This window comes from Eurypyga helias, unplaced genomic scaffold (assembly GCF_000690775.1).
Source record: "Eurypyga helias isolate BGI_N326 unplaced genomic scaffold, ASM69077v1 scaffold19315, whole genome shotgun sequence".
Classification (NCBI taxonomy): domain Eukaryota; kingdom Metazoa; phylum Chordata; class Aves; order Eurypygiformes; family Eurypygidae; genus Eurypyga; species Eurypyga helias.
This window is the reverse complement of record NW_010252265.1, coordinates 29,832-50,587: the sequence shown is the minus strand read 5'-3', so window position 1 is coordinate 50,587 and position 20,756 is coordinate 29,832. Positions and strand designations below refer to the sequence as shown.

Here is a 20,756-nt window from a genome sequence, read left to right as displayed (position 1 = left end):
TCCCTACACCAGGCTGCCCAACACTTCCGCTGAAGAGCATCCTTGTCAACCAAATGGTCCTTTACAAATGAAGGGGCTAACACCAGGCTGATGGGCACCTGCCCCGATAAAAATCTTCAGAAAGCTGAGGCACAACAAAACCCAGTAGATGTTCTAAGTGGTTTAAATTTTCCTTACAGAGCCAATTTTTTGGGGTTGGTTTTTTTTTCTTCTTTTTTAAATTTTGAGGAAGTCACTTGCAGAGCTTGTGGGTAAAAATGCTAATGGGTAGGAAAGAAAACAGCCACAATTGTAAAGAATAATTGTTGGTAGTTTATTTACAACAAAATGCAAGGAAAAATACAATATTAAAAATAATAAATAACTTGGAAAAATCAGAAACTAAGTGAGACGAATGAGAAATATGACAATCAAAGTCTCCTGCTGAGCCCTGCATTATTTACCCTGCAGAGCATTTCAAAACTTGGTCCTTCTCTGATGGTGCTGATGTGTTGCCTGATGTAGCCACCATTGCTCTAAATAAAAGAAATTAATGACTGGGGCGTTCAGAGTCACGTGGAATTACCACAGAATGAAATAAACCAATGAAACCTGGTTTAGTGACACCACAAAACTACAGGAGATTCTAATTCAATGGCCATGCTGTTCATTTAAAGCAAAACATCGTTAGACTCACTTAGCAGTTTTAACTTGCACATGTAAAACCGAGTCCAAACAATGGAAATAGAAAAGCTCCTATTGACAAGATCATGAATTCTCTCTTACTGCACTCACTAATTCCTAAAAAGCATATACATTTGGCTTACTGCAAATGAGAGCATGTCGTTTTGAAGTTATAGTGCAGCAAGCTTCAAAGCAGTTTTAACAAAATACAGCCGTTGTCCGGTTACAAACCAAAAATTCAAGGAACAAATATTTCCATTTCAAAATCTCTACAGCAGCAATTAATGCAAATTGGCTACTAAATGTCACAAAATCACCTTCCAGAATAATAAAAAAAGCCAAAGAATAAGGTCAAATAGTTTCTTTCCATAGGATTTATCCAGTCATTTACAAAATTAACCCTTACATTCATGAGAAATCCTATTAGGTGTTTCAGGAATGTGCTGCTCCTCACAGTCTTTATGGATACCTCCCTTCTGCAGTCTACCGGATCTACCCTTCCGAAGACTCCGATGAATTGCCACTTATTTTGCAGTGATTGTTCTATATGAAATACAGCAAAGAACGAGCAAAGCTGGGAGGAGGTTTTAATAGAAACCCAAAGAAACTAACCACGTTATTTGCCCTGAACTGCACTGCCCTTGATGAAAAATTCCTTGTCACGTCCTAGCAGCTGCATCAGGCAATCCTTGGAACACGGCTGTTGTGCCTGTTCAGCTTTGCCAGCGGCACCATACTCCAAAGGTGTACCCGCTGATCACATCGTTTATTTTTGCAAAAGAAGTGATGAACACCTGCAAAACCTCTGGTTTTCTCCTAACAAACATGTTTAAAACCACAACAGCGCAGTGAAAAAACCAGTGAGGAAACCCCTTTGCCTCAAGGTGTTCTACTGCAGCATTCAGACCTGCCTTTTCGCTGGATTTTGTGTGTTGGCTGGGAGTATTCTAGAAAAGGTTATTCTAACCTCAACCAACCGAGCAAGAAACCCCCCCACCAACCAGACAGAAGAAGGTATCGCCCAATGGCCGGTGGGGAAAGCAAAGCAGAAGACAGCAGGCAACGAAAAGCCTGAGCAACGAAACGTGACCGATCTTTCTGCCTGCCCTCATTAGGAAGCAACAGGGAGGCCTTGCGGCCTCGTCATCCTTGCTGTGGCCCAGGGTGAGTTTCGGCAGTTTGGCCAATAAATCCGTAATCCCCGAGAACAGCCCTGCTCGGTGGAAGGGCTGCGGCAGCAGCACCTGCAGACGGAGACCCGGCACTAAGCAGGATGTCATGTTTTCCATGGCATGACCAATGTCCTTCTCCCCCGTCTCGGTCAAGCGGCTATTAAGGTGTGTCCTCTTCAGGCATGTCAGTAATTTTCATACAAGCCTTATCCCCTAACATGACAATCAACAATCCACACGGGATTGGAAATCAGCCAGTTAAATATGAGGAAAGGTAGGACTGCTTTGGTCTAATAATTTGTGTCGAACTCAGATGCCAAGACGTATATAGAAGAAAAAATTCATCGAAAAATAAGACTTTCAGGTGGAGCAGAGCTAAACCATTTCTCCACCGGTGAAATTCAGGCAATGAAAACCCAAGAAAGCAATGCTTTGCGTTTTCAAAGGTTTCCCTTCTCTGCCCATGTCCCACTCGTGCTACCCAACAAAGAGTAGTAACATCAGAGCAGTTACAATAATGAATCCTTAATGTGCACCCTTCTTATGCTGGAACCATAAACTGATGTAGGGAAGTTTTCTTTGCATCCTTTACAGCGGCTTCTTTTTAAACCAAAAAATAATCACCACCCATTAGTTTCCTGGTCGCGCAGAATTACTGTCTCTGAGAAGCAAAGGAGAGCAAAACGTGGCCAGTCAGTGGGAGAAGGCATGGAGTCAGCCCACAGCTAACCTACAAGGGGCTCCCAGATTTTGCTAGCTACAGGATTTTACCCATCAGAGAAACAGACACTTGTTCTCAGTGCAGGTCGGCAGTGGGATTACCTCTCCTGCTACCAAAACTACGCACAAATCTGACACACGCAGCCGTGGGGTCAGCGCACTTCGGCCCGTCGGGTCACAGCACTGCGCTGAGAGGGCGGCACAAACGTCCCGTCCAGCTCAAGGCCAGCCCCAAACTCATCGTTCAGTATTCAGTGACAGCTCGGCTCTGAGGGGTTTTCTCTTTTTCACCCATGTACCGCGTCACCAGGGGTCCGAAATACCACCCACGTCGGTCCTAGCACTCAGGGAACAGCTGTCAGCCCGGGGAGCTGAAGAGCGGCTCACGGCAGCTACGGGCAGACGGACTGAGGAGCAGCTTGTTCCAGAGAAACGCAGGGCCCCACGCGGGGGCAGCGAGGGAAAGTTTCTCACTGAGCTTACATTCTGAAGCGGAAAAGACCTCTTCTGCCATTTATCTTTCTCCTCCTCCCACAACCTACACTTCCCTAGGGGGAAACATCCTCTCCTCCATTTCCGTCCCCGAGACTGAGGAGCGGTTCCGCGGGCAGCCCAGGAAGAGCGCTTCTGCGTCCTTGACGCCGCCCTGCCTGCGCCCCAGCAGCCCCACCGCTCGCCTGCTTTTTGAAAAGTGATTTTGTCCAGCCCGTCCCCACACAATGGTAAAGCCTGGAGCCAGCTGCCGGTAGAGATTGTGCTGTTGGGAAAGGTGCGAGGCAGGAAAGAAAAAGGAGTCTCGTCTTTTCTCTCCTTTACATTCAAGGCCTTACAGCGCAACTACCACGCTTCTTCCAGCGAGGACAAGACTTATTTCCTTGGTTTTGCTTCTCAACTGGCCCAATTTAGCTGCTTTTTTCCAGTCTTACACATGGAACGCCACTGATGAACACCAATAGGGACTTCAGAGACCACAACGGACAGGGGAGAGCTATTAAAATACATTATCTACAAGAAACAGGTGTTTTCTTCTACAAATTCTGTGCAAGATAGAAATAGTTCAATGGCCTCAAAGTCAGTAGGATTAATTACAACTGGGGCTTCAATACAGTGATAATTTAGGTTTGAAGAGTTTTGTGTTGGTTAGCTAGGCCCCAAATCCTGAGTCGTATCAAGCAAAATGTGAATCCGAGTGATTGTTGTTGGTGTTCAAGTACAACGAAGCAGGTCAAAGGTTTATGAACGCACCGGAGAAGCCTGAGAAGGATTTTAAAATCGGCTACGAAGGAAGAAACAGGAGAGACTTTTTCCTGTTAACCCTGCATTCTAGTTGGCACTAATTTGCCTCAGAAGTCCGTGGCAACTTTACTAGATACCTAATTATAACTGCGGTGACCTGGACGAGGATTTGTAGGCAGAATACTGCTACGGAAGGACTAGTTTTCTGTTACAGGGCTCCCCTCAGACTATTTCATCCTGTGTCGCTAAGATGCACCGTACGGCTTGAAACACCACTTCAGGGCTATTTAAACTACGCTCTCTTGCATGCACTTCTCTGAAGGTTGTAAGGATCAGGTCTGAGGAAAGGAGGAATCTCTCCACACCAGCAGGATAATTTTAAGAGAAAAAAAACCAACCAACAAACCACCATGACCTGTGTAGAAACCGAGTTACGTCACTTGCTGTGGCAGACATGGCTTATCAGGAGGAAACATGCTGGGCTGATTTAAAGGGTTTTTTTCGCTGGATCTGGAAGAGTGAGAGTTTCTGGAGCAGACTTTTTCCGAGGCCGGTCTTTGGGAACTGTTAGGAATTCAGGAGCATCTGTGGAGAGAGGAGTTGATGGAGCACTAGATGGAGCACTGCGGGTGGAAGAAGGCATGGAAATGTTGGAGATGGATATTGCGGGTGGGAAAATCCCAATCTTCTTGTTGGTAGCTTCCTGAGTTGCTCGTTCAAACTCTCGGACTTCATCCATTGTCATGTCTTCAACAAGAAGGAAAGAAAGACTCGTTAGAATCATTTCAAATGATCATGTCATTGAGTAAATTAAACTCCTTCCATCCAAATTCTAAATCAGGGCATGAGTGCTTCTCATGCATATCCCGACGGGAGTCTGCACAGGAATGCAACGGCTGACTGGAGCAGGTAAGGGGCCAGGTACAGAGAACGGAGTTGAGTACATGGATCACATACTAAGGGCTCTCTTCTGCCTGCGGCTGAACGAACGAAGAGCGCTACCTCTCGCTGCTGGGAAACCCAAGCTATTCACAGGCAGCTACAGAACACATGTAGATCACAAGCAGACCTTTTTCAGAGCTTCCAACAAATAAAATTAACAGGTTGTTGAGGTTTTTCTAAATTATGAGCATGGAGTAAAGGGTTGTCAGCAGTTTGTTCATCAACTGTTACTGTTCAAGGGGATGCCAAATTCCCTCTCCCCACGTGCACAGTCCTGGTGACTTCTGGCTGCAGCTGCACGCACGCAACCGGGGCAGTTCTGCGTTTCTGCTAATGAAGCCTGAAGAATTCCCTCTCACTTGAGAAAGCCACAACGTGCTTTCCACCTTTCCCCTCCAGAATCTGCACTTAAACATTCACGGCCAACTGACAAATCCACTGCTTAATTCCCTGCAAACGAGAGACAAAACGAGAGGGGAGGTGAAAGCCACGCTGTGGCGGAAAACTGGGCCAAGAGAAAGCTTTTCAAGCAGTGACGGTCTCCGCAGGCGGGTGACAGAGGTGTCACGGCGCTGTGGAAACCCACAAGAGGGCAGAGCGATCCCAGCACAGACGTGCTCCCAGCCGAGCCCTGCCAAACCTTTTGCTCAACTCCCAAATGAACGACAGCTGCTACAAACGGGCTAAGTTGAGCAAAATAATCATCCAGACTCTTCTGAAACCTGCTGCTTCGTGTCCAGTTGCCTACAAGATGTCCACTGAGCCACATGAAATACACTGTTTGGTTCTCACCGAACGTCCTCTTAAATCCGTATTTTATTAAACCATTTTACAGACCCTTTGAGCTCTGAAAGCTCAAAAAAGGGAAATAAAAGCACTTTAATCAGTTTAAAACTGCTGCACCGTTGGGTGTCTGAGACCCGGGACTGGCGATGGGGCTTACCGTACCTATGACCAAACCCTGTACTCCCAGGACATCCACACTTTTTAATACCACCCAGCTGCATCCATCTGTAGCCCTGGCTCCAATTGTTACGTAGAGGACGCTTTATGGTGTATCACAACATCTCATTCAATAAACAAAAGCGTGCGTCTTGCCAGCTGCCTTCTGCCTTCCCTGCCGACGACATTCCAGGGACCTTTTCAGCCTACGCTGCTGTGCCAGTTACCAGAAGTGAGGACTAAGCTATTTTCAAATCCGAGCTAAGTGGTGGAAATAAACAGATGGTCTCAGAGGAACTGTCCCTACTTGTGTTGGAGAGAGATTTGAACCTGTTTTGCTGATTTACATTTTGTTTCCCCGTGTACGAGCGTGCGCAGTGCCTCTGCACTCACGGGATGTAAACGCACCTGGACATCAAAGGGAGCCCCTGCCTTCATTCCAGCTATTTTCGACTGAGGACTTCTGTACAACAGGAAACAAAAGTGTCTTGGAGAAATGGAAGTGCAAGGGGACAGGAAGATTTCTCAGTGTCCTGGCCATTTAAGTGAAGACTGGTTACAGTCTTAATGAGTGGTATCCTCCCAGACCGCCCAGTTTTAACTCGGACAGGAAATACCGATTGTCCCTGCGGTTGACTTCTGCTTTGTAGCTTACGCTCACTTCAAGTTACGTCTGTTCTGATACACACCCAAGTAAAACCAGTCCTTACCCTGAGCTAAGATGGCTCAGACTCTCCTTTTTTCACTAATGACAAATTCTGTGCCACCCTCAACAGCAATTTTGCCACTACAGCCTTCATCCAAAGCCAAACCCTGACGTGGAGAGTCAGGCAGAACGGATTCTCAATTTACTGCTCAGCCCTGTCGTAACCTTGACACCAGCGGAGCTGCAGCACCGCCAACACAAGGATCACCTTCCCGCTTAGTACTTAGACAACATCCTCGCAGGCTGGTGGTGATTTTCACTGGGTAGGAACTCAGGAAGGGCCAAAGACTTCACCCTTCAGGCCCTGCCCCGAACTCGTCACACGAGTAAAACCACGACTGAGTTCGGCAGTGCAGTTAATAAAGGATAACAACATCACAAAATCAAATATCACTGCAACCTTTCTATTTGCAGACAGTAATAATTTCTAATTTTAGGCCTCTACTCGAGGTGCCCAAATTAGGAATTTAAATACTTTATAAAGTTCCCAGAATGTGAATCAAAGAACCTACTCAGAACTCTTCTCCACAGACTGCTGTTAGATACTTCCGACAACCCTTCTCACCTTGTTGGTAGATAATCAATGACAACATTAAAATTAGTTTGAAAAGGGTGAATAATTCATTAGTTTTTCTTTTTTTTTCCCTGGTGAGGCACACAATTTTATCAGTCCCACAGAAATTTTCCACTCCCCATGTTCCTGGCTTTTTGACTGAAGCACTCTGGACTCTTACTTTTTGTAACAATAGAAGGGAAAACTGGGATTTAACTTCCCCTTCACGCATCCAACCGAAATTTGAGATGTGTTTTCCTGAAAGACAGGGGAGTTGCCCTTGAGCCCAACCCCACCCTTCCTCGCCTTAGTGGCAGTTTAGGGTGCCCACGGAAGGAAGGCAGGGTTGCACTGCACCGAAAGGTTCTGTTCCTACTCAAACCTCCCCAGAATCCCAGGGACGGCTGAGCCAGGTCACTCGGTTGCTCTGCTCTGAGCTGGCCCCGTGTGTTAGCGGAGGGTGGGCAATATGTTTGAAAAATGGACATACTCTTGCTCTGGCATGGCTCTCTATTTCATCCACAGCAGATGAATGTTGGTTGCAAACTTTAATGTTGGTTTTTTCATGCATATTTTTCTCGTATTCTCGAACATCATCCATAGTCATATCTGTAAAAAGTCCAAAATTGTTGGCATTTTCCATTGATTCAGTGCATACTTTTTTTTTTTTTTAAGGAGAAGGTTCCAGGAACACACAGTCTTTCAGCAGAAGCCAAAAAAGGATTTAAAAAAAGCATGGAGCAACTAGCTTTATGAAAAGTGACTCATAAAGGTAGTTATATCAGCCAAGGAAGGTGTGAGGAGGTTAAGTCAAAGGGAGTCAGAGAACAGGAAGGAGTGGAAATTGTTTAGGAGTATCTGTGTAGCATAAGGAAGGCAAAAAGTAGTGAAGTGCCGGCCTTGGCAAAGGCCACGATCTTCTAAAATGATTTTAGAAGATCCCTTGGAATAAAGGAGAGATACAGAAATACTATAAATACGTACTTACCTTTCCAGGAACTTTCAAACAGATTTTATGTTACCTTTGCACAGTGTATCTGATAACCAGCAAACATTCTGACTGTTAGCGCACAGATCAGCTTCGATGCCAGAAGCCAACACTTAATTACGCTGGTGAGTGAATGAACAGTGAACACATTAACGGTTTTGTAGCCTCCAGCGATTTAATGAATTGGAAGAATTAGAAATATTCTACAAACCAGGCCGATTCTACCGGCAGGATGGTTTATCATTGCCCGGGCACGCTGCTGCTGCCAAACCAGCGCGTAAGCTGTTCGGTGCCTGCCTCGTAACTCAAAGCACTTACTAGGGATTTAAAAGCATTTGTCATAAACCACACCTCTCGTAAGACACTAAGAACCCAATTAATTGACTTGTGACCTTACTCTTCTGAGTATTCCCATGCTTTCAACAAACCTACTCGAGAGCGAGGGGTAAGCGAACGGGAAGGCTGTCAGAATTTTGGGCTGTTCCTTACAACGGTTTGATTTCGGAGCTTCATGAAAACAGCCATGGACTCTTTACGGTTAAAGTTGAGCAGCTTCAGCAGCCCAGTACCCCTGGACACGCGTAACTGCTTCGGTAAGGCGCACTGGGGCTCTGACCTCCAGGCTACCCTTTTGCTCGGGCCACTCGGGTCTGTGAATTCCTGGATCACACCACGCCGTGTTCTGTGACACGAGGCTCTCGCTCCATTCTACAAGACAGCTTTTAAGGAGAGGTGTAACTTCAGCTGTTGTACCAGTAGCACAACGGAATGCTTCATCAGGGAAAATGAAATGCAGCCTAAAATTTTGATCAAAAGGAAACATGGAACACCACTAACTCATACCCTCGTTAGTCTTTTCCTTTTACTGTTATCTGGAATGAAAAACAAGCTCATAAGCCACGTCAGTAACATGCTAAGGATGCATTCTGCCAAGCAGAGAGCATGCTCTTTATTAGTAGCACTGGGAAAATAAATTTTCTTGATAATAAAGCTAAACACAGTTTAGTAAATGTAATGACAAGACACGTTCATACTTCCAGCATCAGTAACAGCAATCAGCCAGTAATATCCGTAACATAACACGTTCTTTAATAACTGATTTTCTTCCACTGATTATTTTACCCAGTTTAGCTGACTCAGATCATGTCCAAGTCTTCCTCAAACTTTTACGTTAAAAGATGGTAATAAACACATGGATGGCACACAGACGCTTCAAAACTTTGAAAACCTCTCCCCGCACACCTCAGCCTGTCACGAGCAGAACCACATCAGCTTGACACACCGTGTGCATTAGACTGAGCTGGATGTGTGCAGACTGGATCTCGCTCGTTCTGGGTAACGGCAGTCTCGGGTTTCTAGTCTGCAAGGCCTACCAACCGTTCTCCTTGAGAACAACGCAGCGGTAGCAGGGCTGCAGACAGCACACACCTACCTAAACTAACCTCCTGCACTCTCTTTTGTAATACACCTTTTAGAACTCTTGCTATAGACGTTGCCTTGATTCATACCTGTTTTAGTAAGGCCCCGTTTTTTAGCTTTTGTACCTAGCCTGACAATTAAGTGCTGGAGGTTCACTGTATTATTGAGTAAAAGAACCCCCCCTGACTGTGAAAGTCCACGAGGTAACTGGGTATCACAAGATGCCATTTGTGGAAAGAGCATTTCTGACAGGGTGCATTCAGAGTTAAGATGGGAAACTCTGTGGATAAGTGGTTTTGGGCTAAACCTATTCCGCGCTCTTAACTTCACGACTACTGGCTTGCTATCACCGCACTGCCGAAGCGCAGGCAACTCTTCGCTTCCCATTAACAGTGCCTTATGTCTCGCTTTAATAGATATTTTGGGTTGATTTGGGGCAAACTCATGGGCTCAGTTTTTACATGAAGTCAGGCTTCTTTATAAAGTCAACAATTTCCCTGACTTCCTAGAGGGAAAATAACGTGCAGGTGTATGAAGTCACGGGAGATGTCTGTGCACCACCTGGGCTAATGGACTAGTTCTGAGCAATGCAGAATGTTTCTGAGTTTTGATGAAAGACAGGTGTCATTCTTAGCCATGAAATGCCCAAAACAGCGTTTCCTGAAGCTTAAGGAGCTAGTGTCTACATAAACATTCTGAATGTATTCCCAAATTCCTATTACATGTTACAGGGACGTCTTAGAAACTGCTCTACGAGTATCTGTGATTACGGATACATCCCACTGAAAATACTCCTACAAAGCACAAACCCCGTGAGCTTATTTTATAAACCATAATGGGCTGTTTTGGCATTCAGGATGACTCTGTACTATCGAAAATGCCCATTCCTACAGCTGTTCTCGGATTCACAGCAGTTTCTGCATGCAGCTGCGCCTGAATCAGACCCAGAAGGTTTTATATTTATACCCATTTTTCAGGAAGGACGTTTGAGCTCCATCTTTTCTCTATTGCAGTCTACATTAACAGTTGAAAACTTTCCTAAAAAGCTGAAACTGTGTTGGATCAGAGGAGTTTGCAGTATGGGAATGACTGCACGTTAATGCAGTCTCACTAAGAAGCTTTATTCAAACCTGCATGCGGTTCTCCATACAGACGACTGCTGGCAGGGGCAGCTCGGGTCTGCCTCCAGTGCAGGCTGACTGACGCCTGTACTCTGGGATGTATGGGATGTAAAGGTGTCCCTGTATGATGCCTGAGACACAGCCTACTCCTGTTACACAGAATGTGCTGTAAACGAGCTCTGCGCGTTCCAGAGCAACTGAACAGAGCTCCACCTCTTTCATGGACAACTTATACTGGGACGTGATGGTCCCTGACAGCACATGGAAATCTGTTCTTCCTTGCCCTAAGCGTTGCAGCAGCCCTTTCAAGTGGGCTAGGTTTGGAGAATACGTACCGTACCACTCATCGACCCAGGCAAAAGCCTGCCGGTGACCAATCAGCAGTATATCTCTGACCACCTGTGGGACAAAGAACAGGCTGAATACCTCTGCAGCAGCACAACCTGTCGCAAGAGTCACGCTGTTGTCTTTCAGCATGATTTAAAGTGAAAAATACTCTGGCGGTTTTCTCTCTCACAAGACATGCCCTAGCGAATGAGACGTACTGGCTCTGAGGGTCTTGGTGTCCAGCCTCCCACTTGAAGCGGATCTTTGGCCAACACTGGATCACCTCAGCGTGGCTTTGCCCAGCATGGGAAGCCATCTGGGGACGTTCATCTTTGGGCAATTAGGCGTTCTGGAACTCTTTTTTTTTTCCTTGTTAGTTTTTTAAACATGTGGAAGGTCAATACTCTGAAAAATACTATCATCTGGCTGTTATGCCATTCCTTAACTAATTTTTTAGTAGATTGACTGGAAAACTTTCCCACTACCTGTCTGGAAGAAATGCAGCACACGGTTGCTGCATGTACGGTTCTTACGCATGCTCAGACACACCTCAGCTCACGTGTTTATCACAGTGTTGAAAATGGTACCGGTAGTTCTCCTCAGCCTTAGAGCTGAGCAGCTCCAGGCTCGGTCAAGTTTATACCCAGCGATGAACGCTTTGGCTCTGTTCCAGAGCTTGCAGACCTTGAGAGGTCTGAAAGCAGATTCAGCTGAGGTCTCCAGCTTCTGCGCAGCCACGCTCGCATTCCCGCGCGGGGTAATACTCAAGTTCCACTTATGTGAAGCTCCTGTTTCACTGACCTTGTGTACGAACTGCTCTACTCTGGTCTGAAGGCCCCAGACTTCAAACTTCACTGTCACGAGTTTGTAGGAACACATAATTGGCTGATGGGTCTCTCTCCAGCCTTCTTTTAACTGGCCTCTCCCAGTCTTCTGTGACTTGAAATATTTTGGATCCTGCAAAACAAAGAAAACATACTGAGAAATGCGGGTGAGGAAGTCCTGTTTGCCACTTGCCAAAGTAAATGTTTTGATAAATATGCTAACATACGAAAACATGCTAATAAACATCATGACAAAGTATTATGAAATTGACTTAAATGAGCACTCGGATAGAATGTGCTAAAACCCAACCCTGTCTTATCCAACAGCCAGTGGATCGATGGCAGCAGGTTCTTGGAGATGCTGTGACAATCGTACCGTCTAGGACGTTTTTGTACATTACTGCAAGTCACTATGACACAATGCGCTCCAAAAGTTACCTATGGCTGTTGGAAAAAAGAAAAAGTTGCTTCTCCAGAGCTTGCTCTTCCACTACTGCCTCAGTGTGACTTGTTGGTACTCTGTGCCCACACCTATCTTCCTGAGATCACGTCGCTTTGAGCTCTGACACACCACGCTGATGTGACCCTGGCCATGCCGTTTCCATTTTTAAGTCAACTTGTACATCCAGGTGGGCAGCCAAGTATGACACCCCCCGGTTTAGCCACCCCTGTTTGCAACGGAGCTATGGTATCTTTGGGAGAACGCTGGCTGATTTCAGCTCTCTCTCTCTTTTACCAACTGGAAAATCAAATAAATTGGGGTCAAAATTACAACAGCAAGACCAAAAACCAACGACGACATTAATTCATCTTCAAACTCTACTTCTATCTGCACGAGGCACAGCTTTATCTATCAAAGTGCTATTTTCCATACTGGTGTAATTCCATTTCACTTCATGTCCAATCCTGCTAATTACATCTTGCAAACAGAAATAATTTACAGCTAAGCACTGACTTTCATAACTTGAAAATCATGTTGTTTCTGTAAATTCATAGTGGAGCTTCTAAAATCTGTCTCCAGGAATCCCCACCAGGGCTCATCGGCATTGCTTTCCCCAGAGCTGAGATCTGGGAAGATCTTTTACACCCATCCTTTGGATTTGGAAGCAGTTCGAGCTGTACTTCAGTATGTGCTTAAGTTATGCACTTAATGGAAGACAGGAGTAAAACTAATGAGTTGATAAGACTTCTCTGATCTTAATCTTCTTTGAGCTTCTGTATCCCTCAGCCTTCCTTTTTCCTAATGCTTGTAGCGATCACCGACTGCTGATTTTACCATAAACTGAAGATCTGTCCTTAAAGCTTCTTTACAAAGCTCTAACGAGGTGATTGTCATCCTCCCTGGGAAAGTCGCTGCTTTTATTGCTGACATATTATTTTCTAAACAGAAACTTCAGGCTCGCAGCATAATACGGTCTCAATGTTAAATCACCATAAAAACCAATTCAGCGTCATCGTATTTCAGAGCAACATGTATCACGACCCACGGTCACGCGCCTCGCCAATCCCACTCAATAAAGCCTGACCTCAGACTGAGCTCGGTATTTTCTGGTTTAAAATGTTGGTGTAGAACTGCTTGTTGCCTGAAGCCAGCAATATAAAAATAATATTAAAAAGAAAAAAAAGGGAAGAAGTAAGACATAATATTCAGAAAGGAAGAAAAGGAGAATCAGAGGAGAGTAGGCCAATGTACGGGAGGGTCTGCAGTCCCTTACACACGTGTATGGCCCTAGTGTGACGGGCCATGGTCTTCCTCGAGCGTTTCAGGCAGGCACGCCTCGGAGCGTGGTGCAGGGATGCTGTATGTCCCTGCCGTGATGACCAGGCCTGTGACGGGCCACAGGGACTCACCGCAGTGAACAGGAGTCAGCATCAGCTGCTCAGAATCTGTAACCAGTACACCAGGAGCACCTACCCTGCGCGGCTGCTCCGTCGCACAGAAAGCTTCCGTCTCGTTCAAACTGCAGGAACCCTCCGGATGCTGCGAGAGCCGTGTTTTGCTTTGGTTTCGTGAAGTTACCCCAGCAGACAAGGGGACTCCTGGGGGAAATGTTTCTTAAACTGGTGGCCTACAAATAATGCCCCTACTGCGATGCACTCCATCCACGACCTCACTCCTAGTTGCAAATTCCTTAACAGCACCCGGAGATGGCACCTTTCCCTTAACCACGCCCCTTCTCCTCGCAGGGCGTGATGTTTGGTCACAAACTGGCTGCAGAGTTCCCAGCACAGAGCCCGGCGATGACGGACACCATGGGCAACTCGCATCTACTAGCTCTCAGGGAAATCCCAGACTCCCGGGAAACATCAACACCTTGACACTACAGAACGCTGGACTGAGGAGCGGAAGCCAGGAAACAGAATTCAGAGCAGCAGATCAAGATGTTAAAGATTTACCGAGTGCTCAGGTGAGCGATACTCAGACGGCGTCCAAGCTGAGCGGTGGGCCGTAAGACACCCCACATCAAGCACAGTGACCTCGGGAGTTTAATCGCTGGGCCACCAATCCAAAGGGCACGAGTGGTCTACAGACCTGAGTCGCTACCGTAAGTAAACTCACATCGCTGGGCTTTTTACCTGGATGCTAAAAAATCAGGTTATTTTAAACATTTTGGACTATTCTAGAAAGACACAGATCCTGGCTCAGTGTGCTGTGTCTCACAGGAGGGAGCATTTACTGTTACCTCTATAACTTCACACGTTTACACCTCTCCTAGGCCTCTGTATTGGCCACAGCCACAGGGATCATACCACGCCAGAAGAACCTTTGTGGTGACCACAATTGCTAATCTTTTGCTCTTCAGTGTCTGATCCAAAGGCCACTGAAATCGATACTTTGACATGGAAGCCACAACCCAGAACGATTTTACCTGCCTAACTCTTGGCTTCAAATGGCCAGATTAAGATTCACATCCTAGAATCTCTTCTGCATAGGAATTAGGCACATAATTCTGCATCGGACTTGGGCATATAAGGTCATTCTATACAACATAAGAAGCAAGGATTATTATTTTCTGTTAAATGCGTGTAGAAATAGTAGCGGTGCACAGCACTGCTGCTCCTGCCCTTCGTGCTGTAGCTCCCTGGTTAGGTCGGTCAGACAGAACACACCAGACTCCTGTGCCACGCTGACATCTCTCCGGGTGCCAGGAGGAAGAGCTGAGCACCTGCCTGTACCGGACCACGGCCCTTCTCTCCTCTTCCCGGGAAAGGTACGGCCATTTGCAAAGCGCAGGCCAGAGGCAGCAGGCTAGAGTGGAGCAGCAGGAACGTGAGTTTGAAACACTGCGTCAGTGACTGGGAACTGGGCAAGGTGATGGGTGACCCCACTCTGACTTGATTACGTATACCATTAATTTTGTGTGTGCCTTATTTGAGCTTCTAGCCACCCATGCCTGCCTTCCCAGAGAAGCCACCATCCAAAGAATACTGCATCTATTCACTATTTTCCCCTTAATTTATCTGCTGGCAAAATCCTCAATCTGCTTTAAATGTAATGGCATAGCTAAAATCTTTTTGTTTAAATAACCTTCTCGTCCTTTTATCAGACACAATTTATTAGGAAAGCCCATCTGGCAAATCCGTTTGCTGCAGGGGAGCAAAACCTCCTCTGTATTTGCAATACATTATTGCCAGGTGCAGGGTGATTTAAAAATAGCACTTTTGCTAACAGAGCAGAAACATCACCACCCGTGAGCGGGGCTTATTTGAGACTAAAAGGTAAAATTGCAGTAGAAGGAAATAAAAGCCACAGCGTGATGGCCGCGGCTTCAAACACAGCCCTCTCCCAGCGTGTCTTCCTTAGGCCGCGCCTGGGGCTCCGGCTCAACACGCTTATTGGGGGGGATTCCGCTATTTAGCATCTATTTCCTTAACCCTCCTCATGGAGTGCAGACACCATGGGCATCAGACGTGGAATCGTAACGCCCTTTTCAGGAGGCAAACACCACCGTGTTGACAATACGGCACGGGGTTGTTGCAGTGCCTTTTCAGATTGAACTCTGAAATGTTGTTTTTTACTTAAAGTTAAATAATGAAACACATCTACTGTTTACGGAAAGCTTCTGAATCGGGGTGGGCGTGCTTGCCCTTAGCTCTGCCGTGCTAGCAGGCATGACTTGAAGCTCCCATGCTATGCTGCAGCTGCCGCCACCTCCTCTGCCTGTGTGCTGCAAGCCTGCCTGGGGCTCCTTGCTAGCCCTGTCGCCGTTCTGTCCCCAAAACTACCTGCTGCTTGGATGGCCACTTTAGCATGGAAGAAGATCCCCAAGCTGAGTTCTCCAGAGGTGGCAGTGCATCACATCACGCCATACGCCCCATTCTCTTCCTGGGTGCTACTCAGACATCCTGGAAACATCCCAGTCCTTCCTTTCCATGCATAGATTTGTTGTTTCAGGCTCCCGTCGCAATATATTCCACCACTCTGCTTTTGAAGTGCTGTCAATTTTTTTTTTTTCCCTTTTAAGCTGAAGACCATTTTGTTTGATCTTGAATTTCAGAACCAATCCTCTGTGGCTTTAATACATGTGATCTGGCATTTCACCACCAGCTGTAGTTGCTAAGGGTTTGGATTTCAGCTCATAGAGCTAGGGCTCCGGAAAGATTTACCGATGTAAAGATGCTACTATAGGGATTTATGTGGAGTCATTTTTTAAAGACTTTTTTTCCCCTCTTTTTGAATTTCCAATAAAACATGTTTTCTGGAGCAGCCAGCTAAATACTTCCGACCTCTAAGTATTGGGACAGTTCTGAGGTGTTAAAATATGATAATCCAGCCAGCCTTGATGTCAGCTCACCACGGAAGTTAGTAAGGAGAGGGGAATCCTGGGCTGGCTTTGCTGTGCCCTGAGCTGACCGGCTCTGCCGACCCGGTGCACACTGCGGGGGCTGAGGCAGCGGCGGCATCTCAACGACCACAGTGCTCCAGCTCCGGACCGCGACAGAGGCTTTGTTACTCTGGAAGCACCTGGAGAGCGGTGAGCTGGACCTATGGCACTGCAGCCGTGTTCCCGTGGAAAAGGAGAGCATGGCAGCGCCTGCACGGCATGGAATCTGCCTGTTTGGAGGCAGCTTCACAAGTTTATTCCATTCGTCCAACTCTCAGCCACTTTGTTACAAAGAGGAAAGGAAACGCTGGTAATTTTGGGAACTGGAATACGGTGGCAAAGAACATGTTGCTGGGTAGCTCACACGCTTCGTTTCAGTGAGTGATTCACTCGAGGGCCTCACGCTTCAGCACAGCTCGGCTCTGGTCTGTCGGTAACTCAGACAAGTATGTAGGTCTGTCTGGGGAACACGCTGGCTGGTGACACATCTTCGTCGGCGCTGAAGTCACGAGGAAGTGACTTCACCCACCGTACAGCTCCTCTTACCTGTAGGCTGTACATTCTTCATGCAGAAACAGAAAATTCTGTGTTCAGTGGAATATGTATGTCCAGATTTGGAAACATATGGGACTCCTTATAGAAAACCAGGCAAACCTGTTAGCTTGGATCCGGATTCAAGCTTTCTCAATTTGGAACCTCACATTTAAACATCCTAAAAGCTTCAGGATTTTTAGGTCCACGCTTGTAAAAAAAGCCGTACGTCAGATGTGGCAGCACTGGTACGTACTCCAGCGGCCACGACGAAGTCCGTTGTTGGCCACAGGTTAAAATTAACTCATCTGCTTTGGGACACCGGGGTCGCTGCAGTGACACCTCCACTCTTCTACAAGGGCAACACTTCTGACAGCAGCAATCGGTTTACCTCCGCGCAAGACCGAACTGGAGCCTGTGTATGTGTGTGTAACAGGTAACTAAGCTGTCTTCTGCTTCACTACGTGCTCGGTGACTTAGGCCCTTCTGTCACACAACCACACAAGGAAACTCCCTGTTAACAACCGGAGGGTATTTTTAATTGCCGAGGGATGCACCCTCGTCAGGATATAAAAGAAATTGAAAGCTCAGCTCCAGAAGCCTCTAAGTCCGCTGACCCCGATGCAGAACTTGCTTCATTTTAAGCATGTGAAAGACACACTGATACGAAGAGATTACTCATGTGCCTGAAGCTAAAACCGTTCTCATCGGTCTGTCTGGATGGGAGTCAGAACACTTATCCCATGGGATCTAATTCTTAAATCCTGAGGATTGTAATCCACTTTTAATCTTTACACTTAGTATCAACTCAGATTAAATGATCTAAAAGCAGCCAAATTGTTGTTATTAGTGTGACTAAAATACCTTTCAAAAGCTTACAGTAAATGGGTTTTAGTTATCTCTGAAACTGTTATTTGGGCAACACAGACCGTTTCTCATTTACATAGTTACTTTTTTATGCTGTTCTGATTGAAAACAGACGGAAATTACATTTACAAACATTACAAATCTTTTTATAGTCCCTAAATTATGTAAGAGGCCCCATCAGAAATGGGAATTTGGCTTCATACGCATCATATGGCAGCATAAAACCCCGCAGTTTGTCAACTTTGGAAGATACTGAATCCAACCATTATTAATTCAATATCCATCACAGTGTATGCACAGTTAAACACTACGGTGTTCTTACTATTTTGTATGAATTCTGAAACAGAATTCGGTAGCCAACCTGCAAATCACCCATCAGCACAGAAAAAACGCCAGATGCTGGGCTATTTCTCTTGTTTAAAGCCAGATAACATTGTGCTTGGAATCAGGTCTCTAGATTTGTCTGGAAACAATACAAAGACTCTGAAATTCTTTTCTCATTCCACATGAGGTTGGTTTTCTCTATCATCAGATTATGATACGGACATTATGCTTGATAGTTGGCTATTCAAAATGGGAAAGCAAGTGGAAAAGCTAGACGTCACTTTCATGTTTACAATTTCTAGAAGTGCACTCTGAGACGGAAATCTTACAGGGTTTCTTTAAAACGCAGTCAAATGCTGACGCGTTCCACAGCAGCCGTCATTCCTGAACGGAACTGGAAGACTGCAGGGTTCACATAAGATGATGGGACCAACAAGCTGTTTCATGAGGTGTTATATAATTTTTGGTACATAACAGATGGGTTTCATTATCTAAGGAAACTAATAAAATTACTTTTCATTCTACTGTAGACACAATTTTGTTTTATGACCCGTACATAAAATTTGAAATAGGATCTATAAATGGAAGATAACAAGTACCTGACTTTTTTAGCCTGAAAATCATCTCTGATGGTATAGAAATATATTCATTGGCAAGTCTCCATTTTCTATCCTAAAAATGATTACGTAGTCTGGTTTTGTATAGTCTAACAGCTGCCGTTCTCATTGCCAGCTATGAATGTACGCTTGGCTCCAGAGGCACATCGCATCTCCAAAATTAAATGCAAGCATAGATCTGACCACTCCCCTCTAGCTGCTTCTTGTGAACCACCATTTTTCAAGGCTGAGGTTAAACCCCTGAGACCTCATCCTCATTTGCATGGCGTTGCTATTTCAAACAGGGAATTGCACTGACCTAAAAGAAACAACGTTCTTCAGAGCTGTGCACTGCCAAATACAGACAGCAGCAATTTTCAAGGGTATTTTAGGAGGGCGAATGTGTCTGCTGCCACGGATGCTCTTTTGCAGATTTACTGCAGGATGTAGCATGCTTCAGCCCCCTTGGTCAGCCCAGCCTCGGTTCACAGTCCCCCGCAGCAACTGTGCTGATATCAACCCTACTCTCACCGCAGCGTGTCTGCCCTTTGCTGGGCTGGGGTACCCTGCATGACGTCGTGGTTGGGGTGGGAGGCAAATAAGGACAAACAATTATGCTTAAAACCGCTCAGAGCTGCTATCGCTTAGCTGAGCTTCATGAGTCAAAGAGAAGACCTTTTCTGCTTTGAATGAATTCAGCTGAAAATCAAAGGTCTGGTCCAGGATATGTTCTGGTAAGGTACGGAAGCATTTCAGAAGGTTGGAGGAATCACCTGCAAAAGACACTGCCAGCCAGTCTAGACAGAGGGGTTGCTATCTGCTTCCCCTCTCATCGAAAGCTTTTAACATCCCACTGACCAGCAAGATTTCATACACAAACAAAACTGGTTTTACTCCTACCACGGCCTTCCTGCAGCCTCTTACCTTCCTTCTTCTCCGTGTCACAATCAAGTGGTCTCTTACCTCCGATTCCTTGTAATAGCGCTCAGGAATTTCATCGCTGGCAATATCAATGAAGCAGACTTCTCGCTCCAGATCTTTAGCTTCTTTGTCAAAAATCTGCAAGAGTTAAAGAAATTCAACACTGTAACAGAACGGCATCCTTACCAAATGCCCCGGGGAAAACGGTTACAAGTGGAATAATGCACAAGGACTTGTGCAACATCGTGTATTTTAGGCTTGCACCTGAACAGCTTCTGGGGTAAGACGCTGATGGTTCTGCAGGGCCACAGCCACATTCTCTGGCCTTCTGCAGGCACCGAAGGGAAGGAAAGGGGCTGTTTGCAATGTTATGTGTAAGCAAGGTGCTCCTAAGGCAGATTAACAACAGTTTTAATGAACGAAGCCACTGACCTTTTTGGGAACGATCCACCATGAGAGATCAAGAGACAGCGGACAGTTGCCGTGAGACTGAGAATCAAAATTTTGGCTGAATGTCCCTCAGCAGAAGCTGGAAACTTCCACTACCCTTTTCTGCACAGATAAAGCTTATTTTCCTCTTAATCCTTTAGGGCCTGGTTTGGAACACCAAGCCGCTTGCTCTGTGCCAGGCAAATGATGGGTCTCTTTCGAAAAGGCAGGCCGTCGGCATCTGCAGCGTAGCATACTTCTGTGCCTGTGTCCCTGGTTGGATTATTCCGGCACCCTAGTGACCACGTGACTTACGCTACGTCCGCAGTGAGTTCCTACTCAGGATTCGGGGACCTGGACACAGGCACTAAAGGGCCATCATGAGGTCGTGCCATAAAATTCAGGGAAGCTGTGCGTACGCTGTCAGGATCAGTCCCAAGCGAACGGTGTGGTTTTGCCTCTGGGGCACAATACTCTATAGCCAACGTTTCCTGGCAGCACAAATATTTTCGTTTCCTTTTTTTTTTTTAAATAAATACAGCGACTGCTCTGTTAATTTCATTTCAGTTCATCCTAGAGGAACAGTTAAAACCACAAAATGCCAGCAACTGTTCAGGAAGCAGACTGCTGCTGGACTGTTTGTGGCAGC

General features: G+C 46.0%; 1 protein-coding gene across 1 annotated transcript in view; it reads right to left on the bottom strand.

Moving 5' to 3' along the window:
• Nucleotides 1–4,109: 4,109 nt before the first annotated feature.
• Nucleotides 4,110–20,756, bottom strand: part of PITPNC1 (phosphatidylinositol transfer protein, cytoplasmic 1) — a gene marked incomplete at its 5' end in the record, with an annotated part of 42,058 nt that continues 25,411 nt past the window's right edge. The window contains 5 exons of the mRNA XM_010152317.1: nt 4,110–4,538; nt 7,425–7,543; nt 10,798–10,861; nt 11,591–11,746; nt 19,721–19,816. Coding sequence (XP_010150619.1) covers nt 4,533–4,538; nt 7,425–7,543; nt 10,798–10,861; nt 11,591–11,746; nt 19,721–19,816 — 441 coding nt within the window. The remainder of the gene's footprint in view (nt 4,539–7,424; nt 7,544–10,797; nt 10,862–11,590; nt 11,747–19,720; nt 19,817–20,756) is intronic.